Source organism: Ascaphus truei, chromosome 4, assembly GCF_040206685.1.
Source record: "Ascaphus truei isolate aAscTru1 chromosome 4, aAscTru1.hap1, whole genome shotgun sequence".
Classification (NCBI taxonomy): domain Eukaryota; kingdom Metazoa; phylum Chordata; class Amphibia; order Anura; family Ascaphidae; genus Ascaphus; species Ascaphus truei.
Genome location: NC_134486.1, coordinates 42,025,435 through 42,047,867, shown reverse-complemented (window position 1 = coordinate 42,047,867; position 22,433 = coordinate 42,025,435). Strand labels below are relative to the sequence as shown.

At 38.5% G+C, this 22,433-nt stretch overlaps 1 protein-coding gene across 1 annotated transcript in view; it reads left to right on the top strand.

Annotated features, from left to right (window-relative positions):
- The window catches only part of KCNK2 (potassium two pore domain channel subfamily K member 2), a 118,389-nt gene that overhangs the window by 67,487 nt on the left and 28,469 nt on the right, over positions 1-22,433 (top strand). Inside the window, exons 4-5 of the mRNA XM_075595622.1 lie at positions 16,871-17,031; positions 19,726-19,912. Of these exons, the coding sequence (XP_075451737.1) occupies positions 16,871-17,031; positions 19,726-19,912 (348 nt within the window). The remainder of the gene's footprint in view (positions 1-16,870; positions 17,032-19,725; positions 19,913-22,433) is intronic.

Here is a 22,433-nt window from a genome sequence, read left to right as displayed (position 1 = left end):
TATCCTGATTTGGAGTTGTTCATACTGTAGATGCTGCAGGTGCAGTGGGTTATGGCACAAAATTTGCCCAGAATGGAGTGCAAAAGAGTGTCCGGAAGTTGGTTTGACTAAGAACTTAACATTTATTGAGCTATTTCCAACACTGGAGATATAGAGACACAGCTTTCAAGACAGAAGGGTAATTTTTTGGTCAGATGTGGTCCAAGCTGTTAACAACATTTTAGCGAACTCACTGCCAGTCATAAAATTGCTCAGGCATTTAGTGCTTTGTTGTTTGGAATCAAATATTTGGTTCAGAGCACACCATGTTCTGGGCATTCAGAACGTTGTAGCCGATTGCTTATCTCGTGTTCAGTGGGAAGAATTTTGGAGCTTGGCGTCAGAGGCAGTGACAGAGAGTTTGGCGTCAGAGGCAGTGATAGACAGTTTGGATTGCTCAAATTCCTTATGGAACCTGGTTTCTATGGAATCATGCATTTGATAAGAAGAATCCTTTCTCCAGCGACGTGTTCTTTTTATGTTAAGGTTTGGGATGAATGGATAGAGTTAGCAAAGGTGGTGGATGGTTTAGGGAATGAGAGGATATTAGTAGTGCTATTCAGGGCGGAATAACATTAGCATGTTCTGGAGCTCTTAGGATCAATGAGTTTTTAGTGTTGAGCAAGTTTAAAAGAGGAGGTATTCAGGATGAGCATATTTTAATTTTAGGGACAACTGTAACATTTTTAATTTGTAAGTCAAAAACGGATTCTATGGGACAAGGTGTTTGGGTATCGTTATTTGCTTTGGGGGGGGAAATATTGTTCTGTAAGTTTGTTGAGGCAATTTGGGGAACAAAGGTCAATTGTGGATGGTACATTTTTGGGACATTTGGAAAGGGATCCTTTAACAAAGTATCAGTTTAATAGAGTTTTTAAATTGTGTTTGGAAGCTTTGAGAGTGTGACCAGGTGATTTTTGCACACACTTATTAAGAATTGGTGCTGTGACAGAAGGGGCTTGTCTTAGGCTACAGGAGTTTGAGTTATGTTTTAGGAAGGTGGGAATGGCAGAGATTAAAGAATTACTGTATGTTCGTATGCATTTGTTGAATAAGTATTTATTTGGTTTTGGGTTATTCCTTTATTTAGGTAGGTCCTCTCCATCAGTGGGGTTTATCGACCATTCATATATTTACTAGGCAGCAAAGCGAGTGGAACAAAGATCCTATGATAGGAATCTTCGTGTGAAGGCAGCCAGGGTAAGATGGAGAGGTATCAGGGGTTTATGATGGTGTCAGGTATTTCCTGAGGTTGTGTATAAAGAGATTACTAAGTGTTCCTATGATTTTAATTTGAAACAATTTGATACAGTTGAACTAATACATATAATAAAGCAGGATTTGGCTAGATGTTTGGCAAAACTTTCTAAAATAGCCTTAGTATGGTTAGAAATTATCCTGAGAGTATTTTATAAGAATGCAAGGGATGAGTTTGCATTGGAAAGGTGTAGGTATATATATATATATATATATATATATATATATATATATATATATATATATATATATATATATATATATATATGAGCCCACAGTGCCACTTTTTGCTTCAAAAAACATTTTTAACATGGTTCCCTATAGGCTTAAGCTTGCTGCATGGTCACAGCTTTGAACACAGCCAGGGTTAAGGTGCATACCCAGAAAACCCTCCCACAGACAGCTTTTTTTTTTTTTTTCCTCCCGAGAGAGTTGCACCCTCTCGCTCATCGGATCCCAGTCCACTTCAGTGGATAGGGAGCTTGCCCTTGGACAGTCCAACCGAAGTCAAACCCGCCCTCAGTGCACAGTTTCCCTGAAGGTTTCAGCCCGAAAGCCTAGGTCTCCAGGGACATTGATGCCTTCCTCCATTAGGATTCAGGACATCCGTCTCTTCCTCCCTCTGGCCCGAGGCCCGCAAGGGAGATCTCATCATCTCCCCTCTTTCGAGGGTTGTGCGGGTGCACCCCAGCCCCGAAGGGCTGGTTGTTCGAATGCCATCCCCCCTTAGCCCGAAGGCTCAGGGGTTCTGTGGTCCGTGGCCTGGACACCACCTCTCAACGAGCTAGAGGGCCAAATGCTTGCCACAGACCTTTCCCACTGAAGCCCCAGATAGGATGGTACTGCATTTGGTCATAGCTGTGCAGGTCGAGAGGAGCACTCATATCGCCTTGATCTTAGCCAAAAGGACAGCTGTTTCGACCTTAATGAGTCTCATCAGTGGGGGGTTGGTGAACTGGGTATGCAAAGAAGCTAAAGGATGGGGGTTACCATACTGAGTTAAGTTATGGTGAGTAAAAAAAGTGACAAGAACCCTCCACAACAAAGGAAATATGCAAATGTAAATACAACTGTATGCTCATCAACCCCACACTGATGAGACCTATTAAGGTCGAAACAGCTGTCTGTGGGTTTTCTGGGTATGCACCTTAACCCTGGCTGTGCTCAAAGCTGTGACCATGCAGCAAGCTTAACTTAACTCAGTATATATATATATATATTTACATATAGTCCTGGCTCAAGACTATCAGTGGACACTTACCTCTGCAATTCTGCTGCCACCCCATTTCCTTGGACTTCCACACCTATCATCATGTGGTGACTATTGTACTGACTTAGCATGTTTTTGTATTGCGTTTATTTTACACACATTATACTCTGTTGTTGGTTGTTGAGTGGTACTATATTGGTAAGATTACTTCAGTGTCCCTTATTTTGATTAACCCTTACATTTTTGACCGGCCGGTCTAGGGTTTAAAGAGCAGGTCTTTTCACATTTTTTGGTTTCATTATTCATGTTAGAATGCACCACATACATTTTTGTGCATCAACCAGAATGAATGTTTCTCGGGATTCCGTGGGGACTGTTTTAATATTTTGTAATCCATGTTTGTCTTTTTCATTGAATAAATTCCATTACTCTTTATTTTTGCTACAGTGCTTTTGGCGGGATTCTTTTCTTCGTCCTTTTTTTCATTCATTGTTTTGTCCCTAGCACCGTCATTGGGTCATTATAAATTATATATCTGATCTTATTTTTTGATTATAGCATTTTTGAGTTATCTTTCTAGTTAGTTGCAGGCTTATTTGTTTGTTTTGGATATATATATATATATATATATATATATATATATATATATATATATATATATATATATATACCCCCCTCGGCTTTCATCCCGTGGATCCATCAATAAGTTGCAATTTGTAGTCTCTATTGCTACTAAGCACTCCACACTGCTTTTTATCTCCACCTATCCATTCCTATTGCTGCTACGTTTACAATCAATTGCTATGCAATCAAGTATCTTGGTATTTACCAGTGCCACTTCCTCCCTTTAGACCTTTTTGGACTATTTTTGGACACAGCTATTGGATATATATATTTCTTTTTATTTTCCTAATATACCCCATTGTATTGTATTGTTATGCTTTGATATTTACTGTTTGTCTTTTCTTATTATTTCTGCAAACCAAGCAAATAATTGTCTTTATTAAATTTCTTCCTTATTTTAATAGCATTTAGGTTTGCGCTTTTTTCTTCTTTTATATATATATATATATATATATATATATATATATATATATATATATATATACAGCTGCGGCCGCCTTTATCCTAATGCGGCCGTATCGGCGCAACTCTGATAACCACGGGCAGATGCAGTATTTATTTTTTTTCCGGAATATGTTCTGGTATTTTAGTGCTCATAATATTGAATGCATGAACGTGAATGCGGTATGAATGCGGCATGAATGCGGTGAAGTGCGGTGAAATACGTGGCATTCTGAAAAAATCCCCGAAAAAATTCGGAGATGTTGGAGAATAAAAGGGGCCACGGCTGTATATATATATATATATATATATATATATATATATATATATATATATATATATATATATATATATATATGTATGATGAACAGCCGGCACTCCAATATAGCTCATTTAGGTAGGTGCATGTCCCATAATAAGTAGATAAAAATATGATACCGTTCGCACGGGAATCAGCAGACAGCACTCAGGTTTGTGAAAAATAAACATATATTGTAGAAAAAATGACACAAATCACCAGTGTTTCGGACCCACAAACGGGCCCTTCCCGTTTGTAATATATATATATTGCAAATCTTGGAACAAACAAAATTAAGGGATGGCTATTACTGTATCTCATTACGTGTAATTTTACTGTATGTATGTATGTCTTTATATTGCGCCATTAATGTACATAGCGCTTCACAGCAGTAATACATGTGACAATCATATAAATTACAAATAATACAAATAACACATATTGGGAAGAAGTGCTTCAGACCTAAAAGTAACATGTTACTTCACTGTACACTGTGATTAAGCATGATAAAGGATGTGCAGCAGTTAAATATTTTTTACAGTAAGAAAATACACTAGATATTACTTAATTATGAAATCAATTACGTTTATTTTAATGCACAATTATTTTTGGTTCGATGAGGATTTTCTTTACAGATCACATGCAGATCAGTGGGAACCACGTTTGCGCCAAGTTATGCCAATCTTTTGAGGGGCATGTTTGGGGACAAATCCAGCTGGTCTGACAATGAATGAAGTGCAAATCTTGTGCTCTGGAAATGTTACATAGATGATGTATTTTGAACAATGAAGATAAATTAAATACATTTATATAATATCTCAATAATAAGGAGTTTAATTACAATTTCACCCACAAACACAGCAAATTAGACATTTTATTTTTGGATTTACACATATTGAGGAAGGTGAACTAAATCCGAAGACGTATAATAGACCATTATTAATGATATGGAGGTACGTAGCAACCACCACCATAGATGGCTATCAAATGTCACTTATGGGGAATTGAGGACAAAAAAAACTGTACTAAAACAGATATATTTGAGAAATAGGTGCTGGATGTGATACAAAAAAAATGTGAACAAGAAAAATCAAACCGGAAATCATGAAGAAAGCCTATGACAAAGTAAAAAAAATATAGATGAGAAAGAATGAATCCTTATCAAATAAGGCTGATAATTTAGAAGATACAGTGGATGTACCGTTTTTAATCCAATAATATGATGGCACCAGAAAAAAAGAAAATTATTAATAAGCACTGGTATTTAGTTTCGAAAGATCTAATCCTTCATACATATCTCCCCTGTTCTAAGACCGTTGGCCACGGCTTTTTTGACAGTGACCAAATCATCACTGGTGGTCCGTCGCCATTACAACTCACCACCAACCAGTTCACCGCTGTACAATTCGCCGCTCTGAAAATGAGCTTTGGCTACCCGCTGCTCCTAGTCTCGTTGCCACCACTCTGACGCTCCATCTTTTAATGTCCCCATTTAAAGATGGTGTGTCAGACCAGCGGTCATGGACTAGAAGCGGCAGGCAGGGGACAAGGAGTAGCCAAAGTTCATATTTAGAGCGGTGACAGGCCCCAGCTTTGAGTTGTAGTGGCGGCACTTTGGTCGCGACCAAAAGTCCCTGTGACAGGGCCTTTCCCTGGTTTAAAGAGGCAGCACACATAGAGCCTGTCTGTAGCTGATGTGTCCAGCAGGGAGCTGCTTAATTAAAGCTAGTCAATTAGCCAGTCTCCACTTGCTCATCAAGCAGCTTTAAATATGTGCCTCACAAACTGCATGTCTCTCTTGAGCATAGAGGGACTGTGTTACCATAAGAGATTTCCAGGGAACCAGAGCCTCTATTCCAGGGATAAGTGGAACCCACCAGAGGGTGACACGACCCCGCCCCTTCCCCCGCCCTCCCCAGTGGACACCAACCCAGACCTGGAGACTGACATAAAGAGACCACTGTTTACAGGTATCTCTGTGGACTTTGGGTCACAGGCTGGTAAGAGGCCTAGACTCCCAGCCCTTCAGATAGGGACAGGGAGAGAGTGTTAGCCCCTACAGGGGGATAGGGTGTTTTGTTTGTCTTGTGTGCTGCCTTAAATCTGATCGGTTATGTATGAACCTCAATTAATCTACTGTTTAACCCCTTCTGAACTTTCATATTTACACCCCTTAAGAAACTGTTTATTTTACTGTTATGAATATCTACCTGCATCTTTAACTTCCCAAGGCCATTTGTTTAGCATATGATGTTCTTATTTTGGGTGTGTTCATGTGACATGTTAGCACTATAAATGCAGACTGAGATTGGGGAAGACTTTATAATGGGTTACATTTAGCACGAAAGTGATTATATTTTCAAGCATGAACTTTTGTTGTGTACATATACATGGAGTATACATAATATGGAGTTAGTAAGAGACTTAAACAGAAGTTACTACAGTACACGAGGAAATCATGCAAGCTAAGGTTTACATCCTATGCAAAACCTGGCAATTATTGTCTAGTCTGCCTCCCTAGCCTGCATTACCTTCACTTTTCTACCACATACTTCCCTCCAGCCTCATGTTTATATATAATTGTCACGGGAGACCAGTACTTTTAACACCTTTACCTTCTGTGATCAATTCACTTGGCAGGACAAAGTAGTGGAATAAAATGGGTTTATTCTGGATGAGACCAGCGGACACACAATGATACACAAAATACAAGAAATAAACACTTAACTGGAGGTCTGGGGGGAGTCTCTAGCTTCACTAGGTGCAGGGCGCCTGCTTCAGAAGGCATACCCTGTCCGCTCTACGTCCAGGAACACCACAGTACACTCTTCGGGAGATAAATCTGGCTTTACCGCTGACCCCGACTTAGATGAAAAGTAGAACTTGGCCGCGATCTGAGAACTTGTCCTCAGCTAAGCTAGATTTCTCCGTCAACTCCATGCCGACTGCTTTGCTATTAGGAGCAAAGCACTTTTGAAAAGCCCACCAGCGCTTCACCGGACCAAGTCTCAAGATAGTCTGGTTCTCTGATCGTCCAGTCTCCTTACAAATACTTCGATGTCCTAAGTTCAACATGGTAGAGGGACTGGCGGCCAATCAGAGAATGGATCCTAACTGTAACAGCCAATCTGAGCTGGGGCTCTTCTTGCTGTACGCGTCAGAGGAGGGGGTGTGTCGAGGAGGCTCAGGATGCCAGCAAGTGGGAAATTCAAACTGGCCAATGGGAATCGTGCCTACCAGCAACGACTTCCCCTCGCCAGCCCTATACTTCCCACTGGGTAGGCTCCACCGAGTCTGGGAGAACAAAGAGTCTCCCCCACGGGGAGCCCTTGTCTCCAGACCCAGTACTCCACCCATCCCCGCTCACCAAATGTTCTGACAACTCTCGACTTCCCTTCTTTGATCCCACATCTCTATGCAGACATCCTGGCTGCTTATCGGATTACCAGGACTGTCTGTATAGAGATGAATACACATTTTAAAAGTACATCTTTTTTCTCTAACCTGGGCTCGGGAATGCAACTGTTACATTAAGCATGGCGGGCGGGTGATACAATATTTTAAAGGGAAAACATGACGGGGACAACATGCATACGCGAACCCGCAGACCAGACGCGGTATGCGGGTAAAAGGGGGGGGACAACCGGTATCTGCCCCCCAACCATGTTCACATGTTTTAAGCATATTTTCACCCAAATACCCACCCTTAAACTCCCACTTCTGAAATCCCAGGTTTAGTGAATGACATTAAGGGTTAAATTACACACAGTGTCCCCTGTTTATGGTGCTGTTAAGCTACCGGGGACCCACGGTTTTCAGGGGTAACCAGTCGGTCTTCACCTTTATTATGAAGACTGGCTACCCCCACCATCACAATAATGTTTTTTCTATTCTCTCACCGTAAATCTACCCTATTACGGTTTCCATTACAGCCAATGCAATCTCTTCTTATGAAGCTCTCATATTCTTTTCTGTCATTAAAACCCAACGGATGTTTGGTTTTGAATTTAAATATATAGTTCTGTTCCCTTCTTAACAGGCATAAGTCCCTGTTACTAAATCTAATGTCATCCTTAAGGGATTCTTCTGTAGCAGAAAAATGCAAAGCTCGGGGGTCAGACTGAGGAATTTTTATTAAAATGGTCTAAAAGTTACAGAAGTTGTTTAACTTTATCCAAATAGTATTTCTTTATATTTGTAATATTTCTTAGATGTAATGTTGATGAAAGAGGACACGTAAAAAATGTCATTAGTGGTATGGGATGTAAACTGCTTAGCAGGTCTCATGGATATACATATTTTGCTACCTGAACATTTGAAACAGCCATCAGGCCTAGATGTCTGAATAAATGTAGGTGTTGCATTCATAAGCAAGCTAGGTGCTAGAATACTTTTGAGGTCTTTAGCTTTCCATAAGACAAATTTGGGTTGGGAAGGCAAAATGGTACCAAGGATGGGGTCCAATTTCAAAATGTTCCAATGGCAGGATATGATCCTGATTTGACGGAGGGCACCATTAAGTTGAGTAAGGAAAAGGGGTACATCCTTATCCAATCCCTACACTTGTCTGGACTGGGTGGGTTTCCCTGAATCGTCAAGCTCCATTGGAACAATAGAAGTTGGAAACTTGAGCTGAACTGCATCTCTATGATATTGCTTCCTACCCTTACTGTATGATGCCGCAAAAGGGACCCTCTATCCTGTTTGAAGTCCCACTGATAAGCACATTGTCCTCATGAACATTTACCATTCAGATATAGTGGCATTATGTTTTTTTCACTCTCACTAGTTACATTTATGTTTAGTTGCCACTTTTTCTCATTGAAGGATATGTGGCATATTAGCCACTTAATTCTAGTATATTTCATATAAATGTATACACTTCATCTCTATTTATTTTCACTTATTTATCTTCACTTGTTATTTATTCTTTTATCACACATGAATTTCTGGGTTATCATCAGATTGCACATTTGCACTCACTGACTTAATGAGAATCGTTCACTCTTCTTGATGAATTTACCTAAATGTTAATGATTTTTATGTTGACCATTATATTGTTAGATGATGCAGCTTTGGTGGTTGATGATGTGTCTTCATTAGTTTAATAATTGATTAAGCACCATGTGTGGGTATATATGAGAGAGCCCTCCATTGTGACACCCCCTTGATAAAGCACGTTATACGTGCGAAACGCACTGAGGTATTGTTGTCACGACCATCTCACGTCTGACATCATCACGTCATTGCATCTTTTGCTGTGACACCTTCAAGTTCCTGCTTTTCCTGGAGTTGCGAGTTGCGGTACGGGGACCCGGTGCACCCGGTCCTTGCTGAATTATATCTACAGTATGGACCCTTGCGATTTGGAACGCAGTGTAGAGCTTATTTTAACTTATGCAATTTTACGTATCTGATGAACGATGTGTATTTAAATACAATTGTTTGATACTCACCTCTGGTGCGCTGTGTCTTTTTTGTTTTTATCTGTTTGAGATCCGGTTGGGTTTCGTTGTGGGTGAGCGGAGCGCTCACTTTAGACATCAGCTGCAATGAGGTGACCCTATTCCTTAAACTTAGAAAATGTGTTGGCTTTTGGATAAGGATAAGAGAGGCTTGAAACAGCAGTACTTTGAAGATCATTAGTGAGGCCTTCATCTAGCAGTGCAATGACAAGTGCTAAAGATGATGATACAGATGCAACAAAGGTTATTGACCAGCTGATAATTCAGAATATCAGGTAATAATGCAGAATATAATAATAATAATAGCATGTTCTTGTATAGCACTGCTAGTTTTACATAGCACTTTACAGAGACATGTTTCAGGCACAGGTCTCTGCCCCGTGGAGCTTACAATCTATGCTTTTGGTGCCTGAGGCACAGGGAGATAAAGTGACTTGTCCAAGGTCACAAGGAGCCTACACCGGGAATTGAACCAGGTTCCCCTGCCTCAAACTTAGTGCCAGCCTGTATCTTTACTCACTGAGCCGCTCCTTCTCCACACCAAATATCACCGATTTTCTATAGTAAATAGCAATTAGCTTAAGTCCACCGGCGTACCAGGCCCCATGATGTACCAGGTACCTCATAAGGGCACTGAACAAGTTAATGAAGAAGCTTGCTGCTTTTGTTTGCTTTCTTTCAGTAAAAACAAGCCTTAATCAAACAGATTTAACCTTTTACAAAAGTTACTGACAGCAAGGTCACCGACAAGGCCCAGTCGAGGGTGGGGCCTGCTTGACAATTCTGATGGCATCTCATTCTGACAACTCCAGCAGCAGCTCCCCCATCCACCTTCAACAGCTCTGGTGGGAAGTCTGCTGGGGCCCTGGCAAACCTGTTTGTGGGTCTGGATATTAGTATATTTTAGTGCTATGTGTGACTGCCCATTCAGTGCTTTTTACCACTTAAATATTCCCAAATGAGCCACTTATTTTCCCCAATTTCCAGTGTAGATAAATTGCATCTTCACTGTCAGTAGCAGTAAACTAGGAGAGACACAGGATATTGCTACTAGCTTCTTCAGTAATAGCTAATAAATCATAATGCTTTGGTCGTTAGGAGAAGAGGTATGAAAGAAAATGTGGTGCCAAAATATTACTTATTTCAACAAATCAGTACAGGCATTTTTTAAGGAAACTCTAATATAAAAGTAGACTTTTTTGCAAGTGTTCTCAATTGTGTAGTAGATTTTAGAACAGACAGTGTTTTGGCTGTATCATGTACTGTATTTGCTGTACATCCAATTTATTGTGCATTGTACCGGAAGGGCGGTAATAAAACTTGGAAAGTGTGTGTTGTTAGGTCGACAACACTCAGAATATACTTGAGTGCTAAAGATTACATGCATTATAATCTGTCATTCCAAAAACAGCATTATCCTGGTCTCAAGCAAACTCATTTTTCCCACAGTATTTGCTTCTTAAGAGTGTACACTATGTAGTAAACGAGTTTGAAAACTTCTGTCACCACTGTTCATGGTGAAGGTTATTTTGAGACGCTGTCTGCTATACACACTGTCAGGAGTCTATCCAAGAGGTGACTGCCCTAAATAACTGTAAAATACTTAATATGTAAAATATATTTTAAAAGCGAACACCCTACAAGACACCTAACGGAACAATGGTGCTATTATAAAATCTCAGGACACCAAACACACACTGTGCATAAATAGCCAAAATAAGCTTTTTCATTTGGCATAAAAGTAGACAATTACAATTATGTTTTAATAATACTAGATGAGAAAACCCTTGGACGCTGTAATAGTAATAGTAATAGTAGTGAAGAAAATTGAGTCCAGTCCGCGCTCTTGCTCTTTAGGATAGTGGAATGGTGGTTCCTCTCTAATCTCTTGCAGCTCTTAGTGTTGAAGGTGTCTGCCCCCACCTCCAATATGGATCCCAGCAGGAAAACTCCAACAGCGATACCAAGTCCCAGGAAAAAAGAAAAAACACAAAAGCGCACCAAGATTGAGATATGATATGTATTGACAACAAATAAAGATAATAATATGCACTTACATATATAAAAAATTTAATGGTCCAGATCACGATCGTCACTTCTATTGTTAGGGCAACAAATGGGATAAAGAGGGGGGTAATCTCAGTCTTCAGGAACAAGCCCCGCGCGCTGGGGCTGTATTCAGAGGTTGCGCTGCGTCTCTGCTTCACACGCTTGTCGGCGTGATGATCTGCGTAGTGCGCATGCGCGGCAAATGAGGCCCCCTATAGTAGTCCTGGAAGTGCCCGCCCGTTTTCCGTTTAATAGTAATAGTAGTGAGTTGATAATTTGTTATTGTACTGCCATACTTTCAGCTTGGAATCTTAATGACATTGGTACCACTTTGACATGAATGCGACTTTGATTTTTGTCTGGTTTACTGCCTACTATCGTGGCAGAAATCTGGGTTATACTGATAGATGCAGCTACCTGTTCACATGCACAAAAACAATTGTAGAAACCCTTCAAGATGACCACCCTACTAGAAGAAAATACAGCTTTGCTTTTCTATTGCTTAGTTACTAAGACTGTCTCCACTAAGACTAAGTAGTATTTAATTCTCTCACTGGTTCCATTGCATGTGCAATTAAAAGAACACTATCCTCCTTTTATATTTAGTTGTCCAAACCAAATAGCAACAACTGCACATGATTCCATGTGATAGTGATCACAGTGTGAAATGACTGGTTTTGCTTCATGTTTCAAGTGTTGTTACTTATACCAACATTTCCCCTCCTCAAACAGCAGCTGCTCTCTGTCTGTTACTTCTGACAAACAGCCATCACATAACTGCCATAGTAAAATATAACTGAATTCCCTGTCCAGTGTACCAGTGTTTTCCAGTGTGCTCAATTGGGGAAACCCAGCTCCCAGCCTACTGTAAATCTGCATTTTAGGCATTGTTCACTCCAGCATAAGTAAACAATGGGTCTTAGTTTTAATGTCTGTCATCCGTGGACTGTGTTTACCTTCCTTTTAAGTTCAAATGGAAGAAGAAACAAAGTAAACACACAAAGTATTTACAGACAGGGTTTTCTCTGATTTACATTGTAACTACTGTTTATCTTTGAGCATTTGGTAGAGAAACAACATACCATGTCATACAAAAAGCATCATTATGTGTGCAGCCAGAAGTTATGAGCAGGTCTACATTTGCTTTGACCCTTGTAGATAAATACCCAAGTGCATTCATGAGTCATTGACTTTTCGCCAAAGTCATCTCCATGGACATCAGCATGGATGGCTGCTTTGTACATGCTGGTGATACTGATATACTTTGCCTTATAAATGTGTATCAGTGTATGAGAGATACGAGTGTGACAGCTCTCCTTTGTTTTTTTGTTTGTTTTTTTTTGTAGGTGATAATGGCTTCTCACAGGACACTTGACCGATGATTCCATTCCTTTCCACACAAACTCCTTCCAATGGAGGCATCATTGAGCAGAAAATTAGGGTTTTGAAGTCATGCTTCTGCTGTCTTACCACAAGTGGGACATCCACCATTCTTTTTCTTAGGAAGGTATATGGAGTGATTGTAGTGTGTATACTTAACAGTGTTGCAATTAAGCATAGTTCGCCTTTTTCTGAGCTACTGCATGAATCTCAATCACTTTGTAAGAATCACGATTGAGCGAGCTTAAGCAAACAGATGCAAACTCTATGATCTGATATAATTGTATGCAGATTTCTAAAAACTTCTCTGAAGAGGCTAGATGATTTTTTTTAAATTAAGTAATTTTTAGGACTTTTGATTGTTGGGATGTTGCTTGTGGTATGGATGAGTATGTTTGTGTTTTTGTGTTTCTTTTGTTGGTTTGTTATAGTGTTGGTTTGTTGTGTTAGAGGATTACTGAATCAGACTGGTTATATTCCCCTTTGGTTGTATCCTGAGAATGTACTTTACTGAGGTTGTTATATTGGACATCTCCTTAATGTGAGTGTTTCCTTTTTTTTTACAATTGTTTTGGTTAATCAGAGTCGGTGCACAGCTTTGGTTCTTATACTATTACTTGTGCCAACCTATCTACTAATCATTACTTTACTGCACGTCAATGTATTCATTGAACAATAGCTGATGTAGTTTCATCTGATTGACATGTATTTTGCTGTGAATTCACAATACACACTTAGTAAAAAAAAAATAAAGTGTATTGTTTGTGTGTGCAGGAGTTAGTGTTTCTTATGTTCTGTATAATTTTGTGTTTCCTTTTGTGGTGTGTAGATTGTCTTAAAGTGGGGTTGGACTGTTTCTGAGTTGTGTTCTGTGTTCATTCACTTTTAGTGACCTGTTTTGTGTGTTTGAAGCATAATATAATTTGTGAAAGTGTTTTTATATGTAACTAATCTTGGTAAATGAAGACCTAATTTTTATAACCTTATAACTTCCTTTCAATAGCGCACCCTTCTGTGCACAACTAAACCTGTTGTTTTATTAACTTCAAGTAGCATTAAGAGTGCTTGGGGAAGTAATCATTTGTATCTTAGATTTAAGGTTACATTTCAAGGTATCATGGATGAGAAAGGAAATCAGTAGGGTCTATTTATCAAAGTTTCCCAGCTGCAAAACAAGTGCAAAAATACTGCACTAGGCATACCAACCAGGAAAAGCTCGTTTCCTTGATTACCTAAATCTGAGGACAGTATATCCCAGATTTGCAGCTGAGAGACTTTGATAAATAAAGATTTCCAACACAAACATAAACAATGAGCTTAAAATAAAAAAGGATAAAAGTGAAGCATTTGGTGTAGATGATTTAACATGCTCTTTTCCTAATCTTTGTGATTTCCTCAACTTCCTTCACCCTGATTTTTGAATGACTGGTTACAAACAGGATTTTGTGAGATTAGTGTAGCGTAGGCTCTGATTGTTACACTGGCACTTTAAGGAGGTAACATATCAACGTGTAAATTTGGAGAAGAAAAAATGAGCTGTAGTAGATCTGTCAAATGAACAAATTCAATCGATAGCAAGGATATATATTTTTTTATAATGTGGTGCTAATTTTTGCCCCATAATTGTACCAAATATACAGCAAAGTAACCCTGATACATGATCCACTATTATCTTTGGTCGATGACATGAGGATAATGTACTTGTGTCCAATGATATCCATGTGTATGTAATGCAGTTGCAAAACAGTGGGCCAAGGACGTGCTTAGCTACTTGTACATTACAGTAAATATACAGATGCTCAATTAAAAATTACTAATCAAGTTATGGAACAGTTTTGTATGGGGCAGCGTGGAAAAGAGACGGCAATGCCCATTAGATGACTCTACAGAGGAATTTATTAGTGATCTACCACTATCTTCAAAACTCCAACGTCTTTAGAGAGATAGCAGGGTCTTTGTTCCCAAAAAAGTAAAATAAACATTTTTAATTGTGCCAACACTTTGGCAAATTAAAAATCTCCTATTTGTTCAATGAATGTCAGATTCCTCAGGCTCTATGAGGCCTCGAGTGCTTGTCAAGAACTATCAACATTTACCAGAGCATGAAAACAATCTGTACATTACAGCCATATGCAATTAACAGTGGGACAAAATGAATGGGCAGTAGGATGGTACAAAGTAGGTTTGGAGGATTAGAATAAGTTGGGGAAGAATGGAGGAGGTGGGACATTGTGAGGGAATACTGGGCAGATGGAAAGAAAAAGATTGAGCAGGTCATTAAAGTTTTTCTTTAGAAAGAGACACACTTGAAAATATTTAGCACAATGTACAGTATTTAACTATGCCCCCCCCCCCTCCACCCCCATTTTTGCATATGTATTGATTCATTAAGTAACATAAAACATATTTCCTGTTAAGTAAAAAAGTGTCCATTCTTTGGCTCCAAAATATTTGAGAAAGTACAACAAGATGTCTCTGGAGTGCACAATTTAAAAAGTAAGATTATAGCTACTGTACAGAACATAAAAAATATTACATTGTGACATTAACATAAAATGTGTTTGTTCAACAGAATATATTTAATTTAGAAAAACTCATGATTTTTAAACATAATCTTTTCCTTTTTAAGAGCTTGACTAATGGATTGTGACATGTGGGTTAGCACTATTGCAAAGTGCAGGCAGAATTATTGGGACATTATTTTGTATTGCCATAGAAACCCACTTAATTTTGAGGAAATGTTATGTTTTTAGCTTTTGGATGCTTAAATGGCTAGAACTTTATACCACATCTAAAGTCTCACTAGTTAGTAAGCAACTGTAGTTATTATAGGTTTTGGGGGGTTACTATTTCCCAATCTACCATCGTATTTCACTATTTCCTCTTCTTCCTCAATATTTAAGATGTAACTGCATTTGTTACTACGGAAAATCTTGCATTGTTTCAAGTTTTGATACCTCCTAATGGACATGCATGAGCATTCATTACGCATTTAGTTTTAGATGAAGAATTTACAAGAGCACACATGTTTGAAAGTAGAAACCCCTGAGGTCCATATATAAATATAAAAACTAAGTGTGTGTGTATTGTCTATATATATATATATATATATATATATATACACACACACACACACACACACACACACACACACACACACACACACACACACACACACACACACACACACACACACACACACACACAAAATGTTCAAAAAGCCATCATTCCATTCAAATGTTTTAGCCCATTGTTACCATCGGTGGTGAAAAAGCCTATTAAGGTTAGTTGCACAATGACCAACCATTATATTTACTCACGTTAATGGATGCACAAAAAACAGGTTAATGTAGAAACTCATTAAAATAACTGCGGTGGTTTGAAACTGTAAGTTAATATAAATTACATAGCCATCTATGCACTGTCAAGTGGTGTCAGAAATGTCCTTTGCCTCAGTTTGGCCATCGATGGTTTAGATGCAGGTCTCTGTGCCACCTCAGAACAATCAGAAACGTTCTTACTGTACATACAGTAGGATATACAGGATCTTCTTGCACTACAGTACTTGAAGGTTATACTTGAAGTGTCTAGTGACACTTGGCAATCTGGTAACTGTCATAAAGTTAATCTAACTAAATAGTAAATCTATTTTACATTATTAGCATCTAAAAAAAGTCCCAACAATAAAATGGATGATTTGGAGCTAATCTGCTTCAAACAGTTGCCTGTTTGTAGTGTGTAGTTTGGAACCTACAATTGTTTGTTAACTTTGCTGGTTAACGTACATTTTCTTTATTGAGATGTTCATTTCAAATAAATAACAACGCCTAATATACAGTTCACTATCCTGAAAGTATTCAATAATGCTCATGTAATGCGTAACTAATGCTATAAATAAACATGATACCTAGTCTAAAAATGATTTAGCATTCCCAAACTGCAACAAAAATCAATGTAGAATTGGAAGTGATTTAATTGACCTTGTACTATTGAAATCAATGTCATTTTTTTCCTCTCCAGTGATTAAGAATATGTAATACTTACAGATTTTACGTCCCCTGCCAAATATATAAACGACTAACTTTTTTATTTTATTTATTTACTTAGGATTTGGAAACATCTCACCACGTACAAAAGGTGGAAAAATATTTTGCATCATCTATGCCTTGTTAGGAATTCCTCTCTTCGGGTTCTTGTTGGCTGGTGTTGGAGATCAACTAGGGACAATATTTGGCAAAGGAATTGCCCGAGTAGAGGATATTTTTGTTGTAAGTATGTAAATTTCCCTTCATAAATACTAACCAACCATCTCTTATTTCTATACTGGGATTATCATATCTGTTTTATTTTGTGTTCAGTATTTTTTTGTGTACCCTAAAATGTTTGGGTACTATAAAAAAAACTTCTCAAAGTTTCTCTTATATTAATTATTTGTGTGAGTAACTTGTACTTTAAAATACCAGTTGTAGCGAGCAGTACATTACTCATTTATAGGAACAAGTCATTATTAGGATAGCAAGGAAAAGCTCTAGAGCTGATTTGTTTTCAATAATGTATTTGGAGGATTTATCTGTATGTAGTGCAAACCAAATGTTGTACTGCACATTGTAAAAGTGTACATTGTTATATAAGTTATTTACTGTAAATTAAATAGTGCCGTAGTGATAAAAAAATGTTTTTCCCTGCGAATTATATTGTCTTTTCATATTCTCCTATCTCGAAACACGGCACATGATTTTTTCTAATTGGGTTGTGGAAGTCGTCGCCTGTTCAGATTCTGAAAAAGTTGAAGTTTCAGAAGTGGAACTGTTTCAATATGATTGTGTGAGAACTTTACAACATGGCCTCTGACCTTGATTAGTCCGTTTACAGTGATCATTAGAGTTCAAACGCTGCTAGTTTTCTAATTATTCAGAGTTAACTGACCTGAATCTTTTTTTATTTTTTTTTATTAAAGAAACAAAATGAATACAGAAAATACATTTTGTTCCAGCAATATACGCATCTTGCAGTTAAAAACCTTTACAAGGTACAAAAACGTAGAGATTCTGTAGTAAAATCCCTTTGGCAGCAAGAGGGTTAATCAGGAGTTTCTTCTGAGTGGCAGAATTTTTTTCCATTAATGTACATTAACCATTTTTCTTTCATATTCATTCTTTTGATTAGCTGTTAATTTGGGGTGCATGAAATACTTGCAGGAGTTTGTTATCCAGTGGAAATGTGCCCATTTTTCAGCTGTGAAAAAAGTTGCGTTCGGAAGTCATAACCCTTCCCAGATTGATGGGCAGCAACAATTGCTTCTCTAAGATCATTGCTGGTGTCTTTCCTCCTTGGCATTGTGTTAACACACATCTGAATGCTCCAGACGAGCAAACTGCTAAAACTTCGGCTTTTATAGAGCTGGTCACACTTGCTGATGATCAATTTATCAAGGACATTTGATTAGCAGCACCTGTCTGCTACTTCGCATCTTAATTCCTTAGTTTTTCACACATAGCTTCTCCATTTTAGCTTTATTTTTGTTAAATAAATCATGACACAGTGTAATATGTCATGTGTTGTTGTTCATCTGAGGTTGTGTTTACCTAATTTTAAGACCTGCTAAGGAACAGTTGATTGTTATTATGTCCTGATATGTAAAACCATAGAATTCAAAGAGGGTGTACTTTCTTTTTCACACAACTGTAAATGGATAGTATAAATTGGTATAGATGAACAAAATAACATCAAACAAAGAAAAAAAATGAAAGATTTCTGCACAGCCGTGCAAATTGAAATTAATATTTGTGTAGCAGTGTTTCCCCCACCCTCTGGGAGATTTTCCCTGCTGCCAGGTGTGTAGTGCTGGTACCTGTTGGTTTACAGGATACTGAGGTGTCCGCCGATGGTAGTGGGACATCAGGACAGGATTCTGGGGTAGATGATGGCTCTTTATCTCATTGGCGTCAGCGCCTCCATCTCTTGCAGGCTCCAGGGATGTGGAGGGAATCCCTGTAGGAGAACTCACTGATACTCCCCCCCCCTGATAGATTGCACTCAGAGGCAGGAGTATATTTTATAACAGCAACTTCTTTATTCTCTGCACAGCATATAACAGCATACACTGGATACACAGCTTACTCTCTAGGCCTCCAGCCTCCGGATTGCCCTTGGACACACACCCCCAGTCATGGACACCAAGGGCGGTTCGAAATCTTCCCTGACTCCCTATTAGAGTCAGAGGTATCAGTCCCACTCCCTAAGGGGAGGGGATAGAAGGTGGCCAGAGCCCTGCACACACTCTTCGAGGATATGTCACTCTCAAGAGAGAGACAGAACTGGCTACATTTGCTAATGCAGCCCCTTAAGTACCGAGGGGGAGGGTTCAAGGTCTGAGACCCATATTGGGCAGAACACAGGCCTTGGCCCACCTCCCCCCTTGTTACTCGAGGGAGCTGCTTGCTGGTGGGGAAAACCCTGGACTGATCCTGACACTGCCTGCACTGTTACCAGGGCCTGTGTGTCAGGGAGGCAGATTAGTAGCCAAGTCAAGCATTGCTACATGGTGCTAATGGATCACATTCATCTTCATTAATTAAATTATGTTTTGCAATGAATATTTTAATTTTATTAACAAGATACTCTTTATTCTTACCAAGGGTTTTTGTTGTAGGCAAAAGGGTGATAAGCCAAGATAAAAGTAATTTAGATCTGCATTTCAATAAATAATTCAGCTTTGCATGCAGAACTGTGGCAGAACAAGCATTTATCCACTTCCTATTAGTATTCCATCCACATTTATAATAATTCTGTTATTACCATGTGGAGATTTTTGTTTCTTCCTCAATAAAGTCACCAGAACTCAAAAACTCATTTCCTGTGTGCTCCTCCACAAGAATGTCCCTGATGCTCACCAGTAGACTGTTATTGTCATCGTGTACTTGATAATAAGTATACAGTAAGTATATATTTTTTCTTCACAGAAGCGGAATGTCAGTCAAACAAAGATTCGAATAATCTCAACCGTAATATTCATTTTATTTGGATGCATTCTCTTTGTTGCTATTCCGGCTGTTATATTCCAACATATAGAAGACTGGAACACACTGGATGCATTCTATTTTGTGGTCATCACTTTAACAACAATTGGATTTGGAGACTATGTTGCAGGTAAGAGTTTGCCATGATACCATTTGAATAACATCAATATTACTCGCAAACCTGTTATGAAATCTGAAAATACACAAGATGGTCAGGTACAAAGTTTGACACAAAGTAGAATACATGACTCGGAGAACTTGGAGAACTTTCATCAATTTTTAGTGGCACTGGGGGACTGTGTACCAAGACTAAGCAAGTTATTGTTTACACACACACACACACACACACACACATATATATATATATATATATATATATATATATATATATATATATATATATATATACAGCTCAACCCCGTTATAACGCGATCTGTTACAATGCGAATCCGCTTATAACGCGATGCAAGCGTGGCTCCCAATTTTCGTATTTATGAATACTTTACCACACGATTATTGGTATCTTAAATACTTTATTGTACAATGCATACAATTGTACATTATTTCTAATGCGATCCGCTTATAACGCGACGTGATTCTTTGGACCCCAAACACAGGGTTATAAGGGGGTTGAGCTGTATATATATATATATATATATATATATATATATATATATATATATATATTAAACGCACCCAAGAACGGAAAACATTTGAACTCAGAATGATAAGACTCTTTGACACCAAAACCAAAGGACTTAATGCGGACATGGGTTTTCTTACACCCTATCAAAATTGTTTGTAATTATCCTGCTTGCCTCTATCCTCATCCACACTTTCTCTCCCCCCACCCCCGCCACAGCATCCCTCCCCCTCCACACCTTTCCTTGTCACCCTTCCCTTGCTTCAAACACTTTTAACACCCTACCTTATCTACAGTACATATCTGTTTTTTTTTTTTCTCTACACTGTTTTAGCCGTAGATTCCTGTGTATATTAGTATTGCTTGACCTGAAGAAGAGAGGAGAACTCTCGAAAGCTTGTCCTATGACATAAATTGTTAGTCCAATAAAAAAGGTATCACCTAATACTGAAGACCTCATTTATTCTGCACTATATATAAATATATAGATTAGTATGCTGTGCTACAACTATGAGATTGAGCTGCGTCTTCTCAAACCCCAAATAGCTCAAATGTATTTAATTGAATCTAAATAGAAGATACACTCAAAATTTACATTTAGAGCTCATTTAGGCTCGTATAAATTCATCAAATCGTAATGCGGGGTATTGTGCTTCAATCCAGGGGTAACTACAATTAACATCAATAGCAGTTAACAACACATCCCTTGCAGCTTGATGAATCCTATCCTACACCAGCCCTAAATTTAGAGTGCGTCTTCTATTTACAGTGTGTATTTTTAGCTATTCAGGTCTTGGGTTTGAGAAGACGCAGCTCAATCTCTTAGCTGCAGCACAGCATATTAATCTATGTACATATGTAAACAACAACTTGCTTAGTCAATGGGAAATGTTTGCCTGAAAATGGCTTATCGGCCACATTGGCGGATATAGAATAAACCCCTTAGAGATCGACTTTATTTAGAAATTATAGTACACAAGTACTGTATAATGTGGGTGCTTTCCAAGGTCCTGCTAAAAATGGCAAAGCTGTGTCAGGTTATTTTTTATGTAACATTTGTTGCCCTAACCACAATGTACCAGAGTCATCAAAGCTTGATCCGCTCTATCGGCGATACCTGCCCCTAATTTCAATGGAAGATATTGCCGATTCGGGCGCAGTAGCATGGATCACTCCTGAACAATATCTTCTATTTATGTAACCAGCTCAAAAAAGCAATAATATTCCATATAAAAACTTATCTCAGATATTATATAGACTCCTATGGTTCTGCCGGAAGAGAATACAATACTGCAACATTTTAAAACCTGTACAATGGGTATGTTCCTTCATAATTTTATCAGTCATACCTACTTGACACCGTCTCTACAATTCAATTTGTCGTTTTGTTCTCCAATGCAACTACAACACATCACTGCGAAATGCTCAAAGAACTAGATTGGTCATCACTAGAGTCTAGGCGCAAAGTTCACCTTTCCTGTCTTGCCTTTAAATTCTTCATGGGCAAGCTACCCAGCTCTGAACAAGCTCCTCACCCCTACCACATGCAGCACTTATCACCTGAGATCAGACTCCAAAAGACTGTTCATGGTCCCAAGGCTCAACAAAGTATCCGGCCGCTCCTCCTTCTCTTACCGTGCACCCCAAAACTGATACAACCTACCAGAGACTCTCACATCCACCACCAGTTTAAGTTCTTTCAAATCTAAGGCTGTCTCACATTTTAATCTGGTCTGTAACTGTTTCATACGCCCATAATGTATATTTTCTTTAACTGTGCATGCAATGTCTTGTATATAATGTATACCCTGTTCATTTATGTAACTGTATTTGTAACCATGTATTATTTGTCTTAACTCTGTGCCCAGGACATACTTGAAAATGAGAGGTAACTCTCAATGTATTACCTCCTGGTAAAATATTTTATAAATAAATAAAAAGGGATTCACATTAAATAATCTTGATGGCTGTCGCTTCTCCTGTAACTCTGTCTCTTTGTAAGATGAAA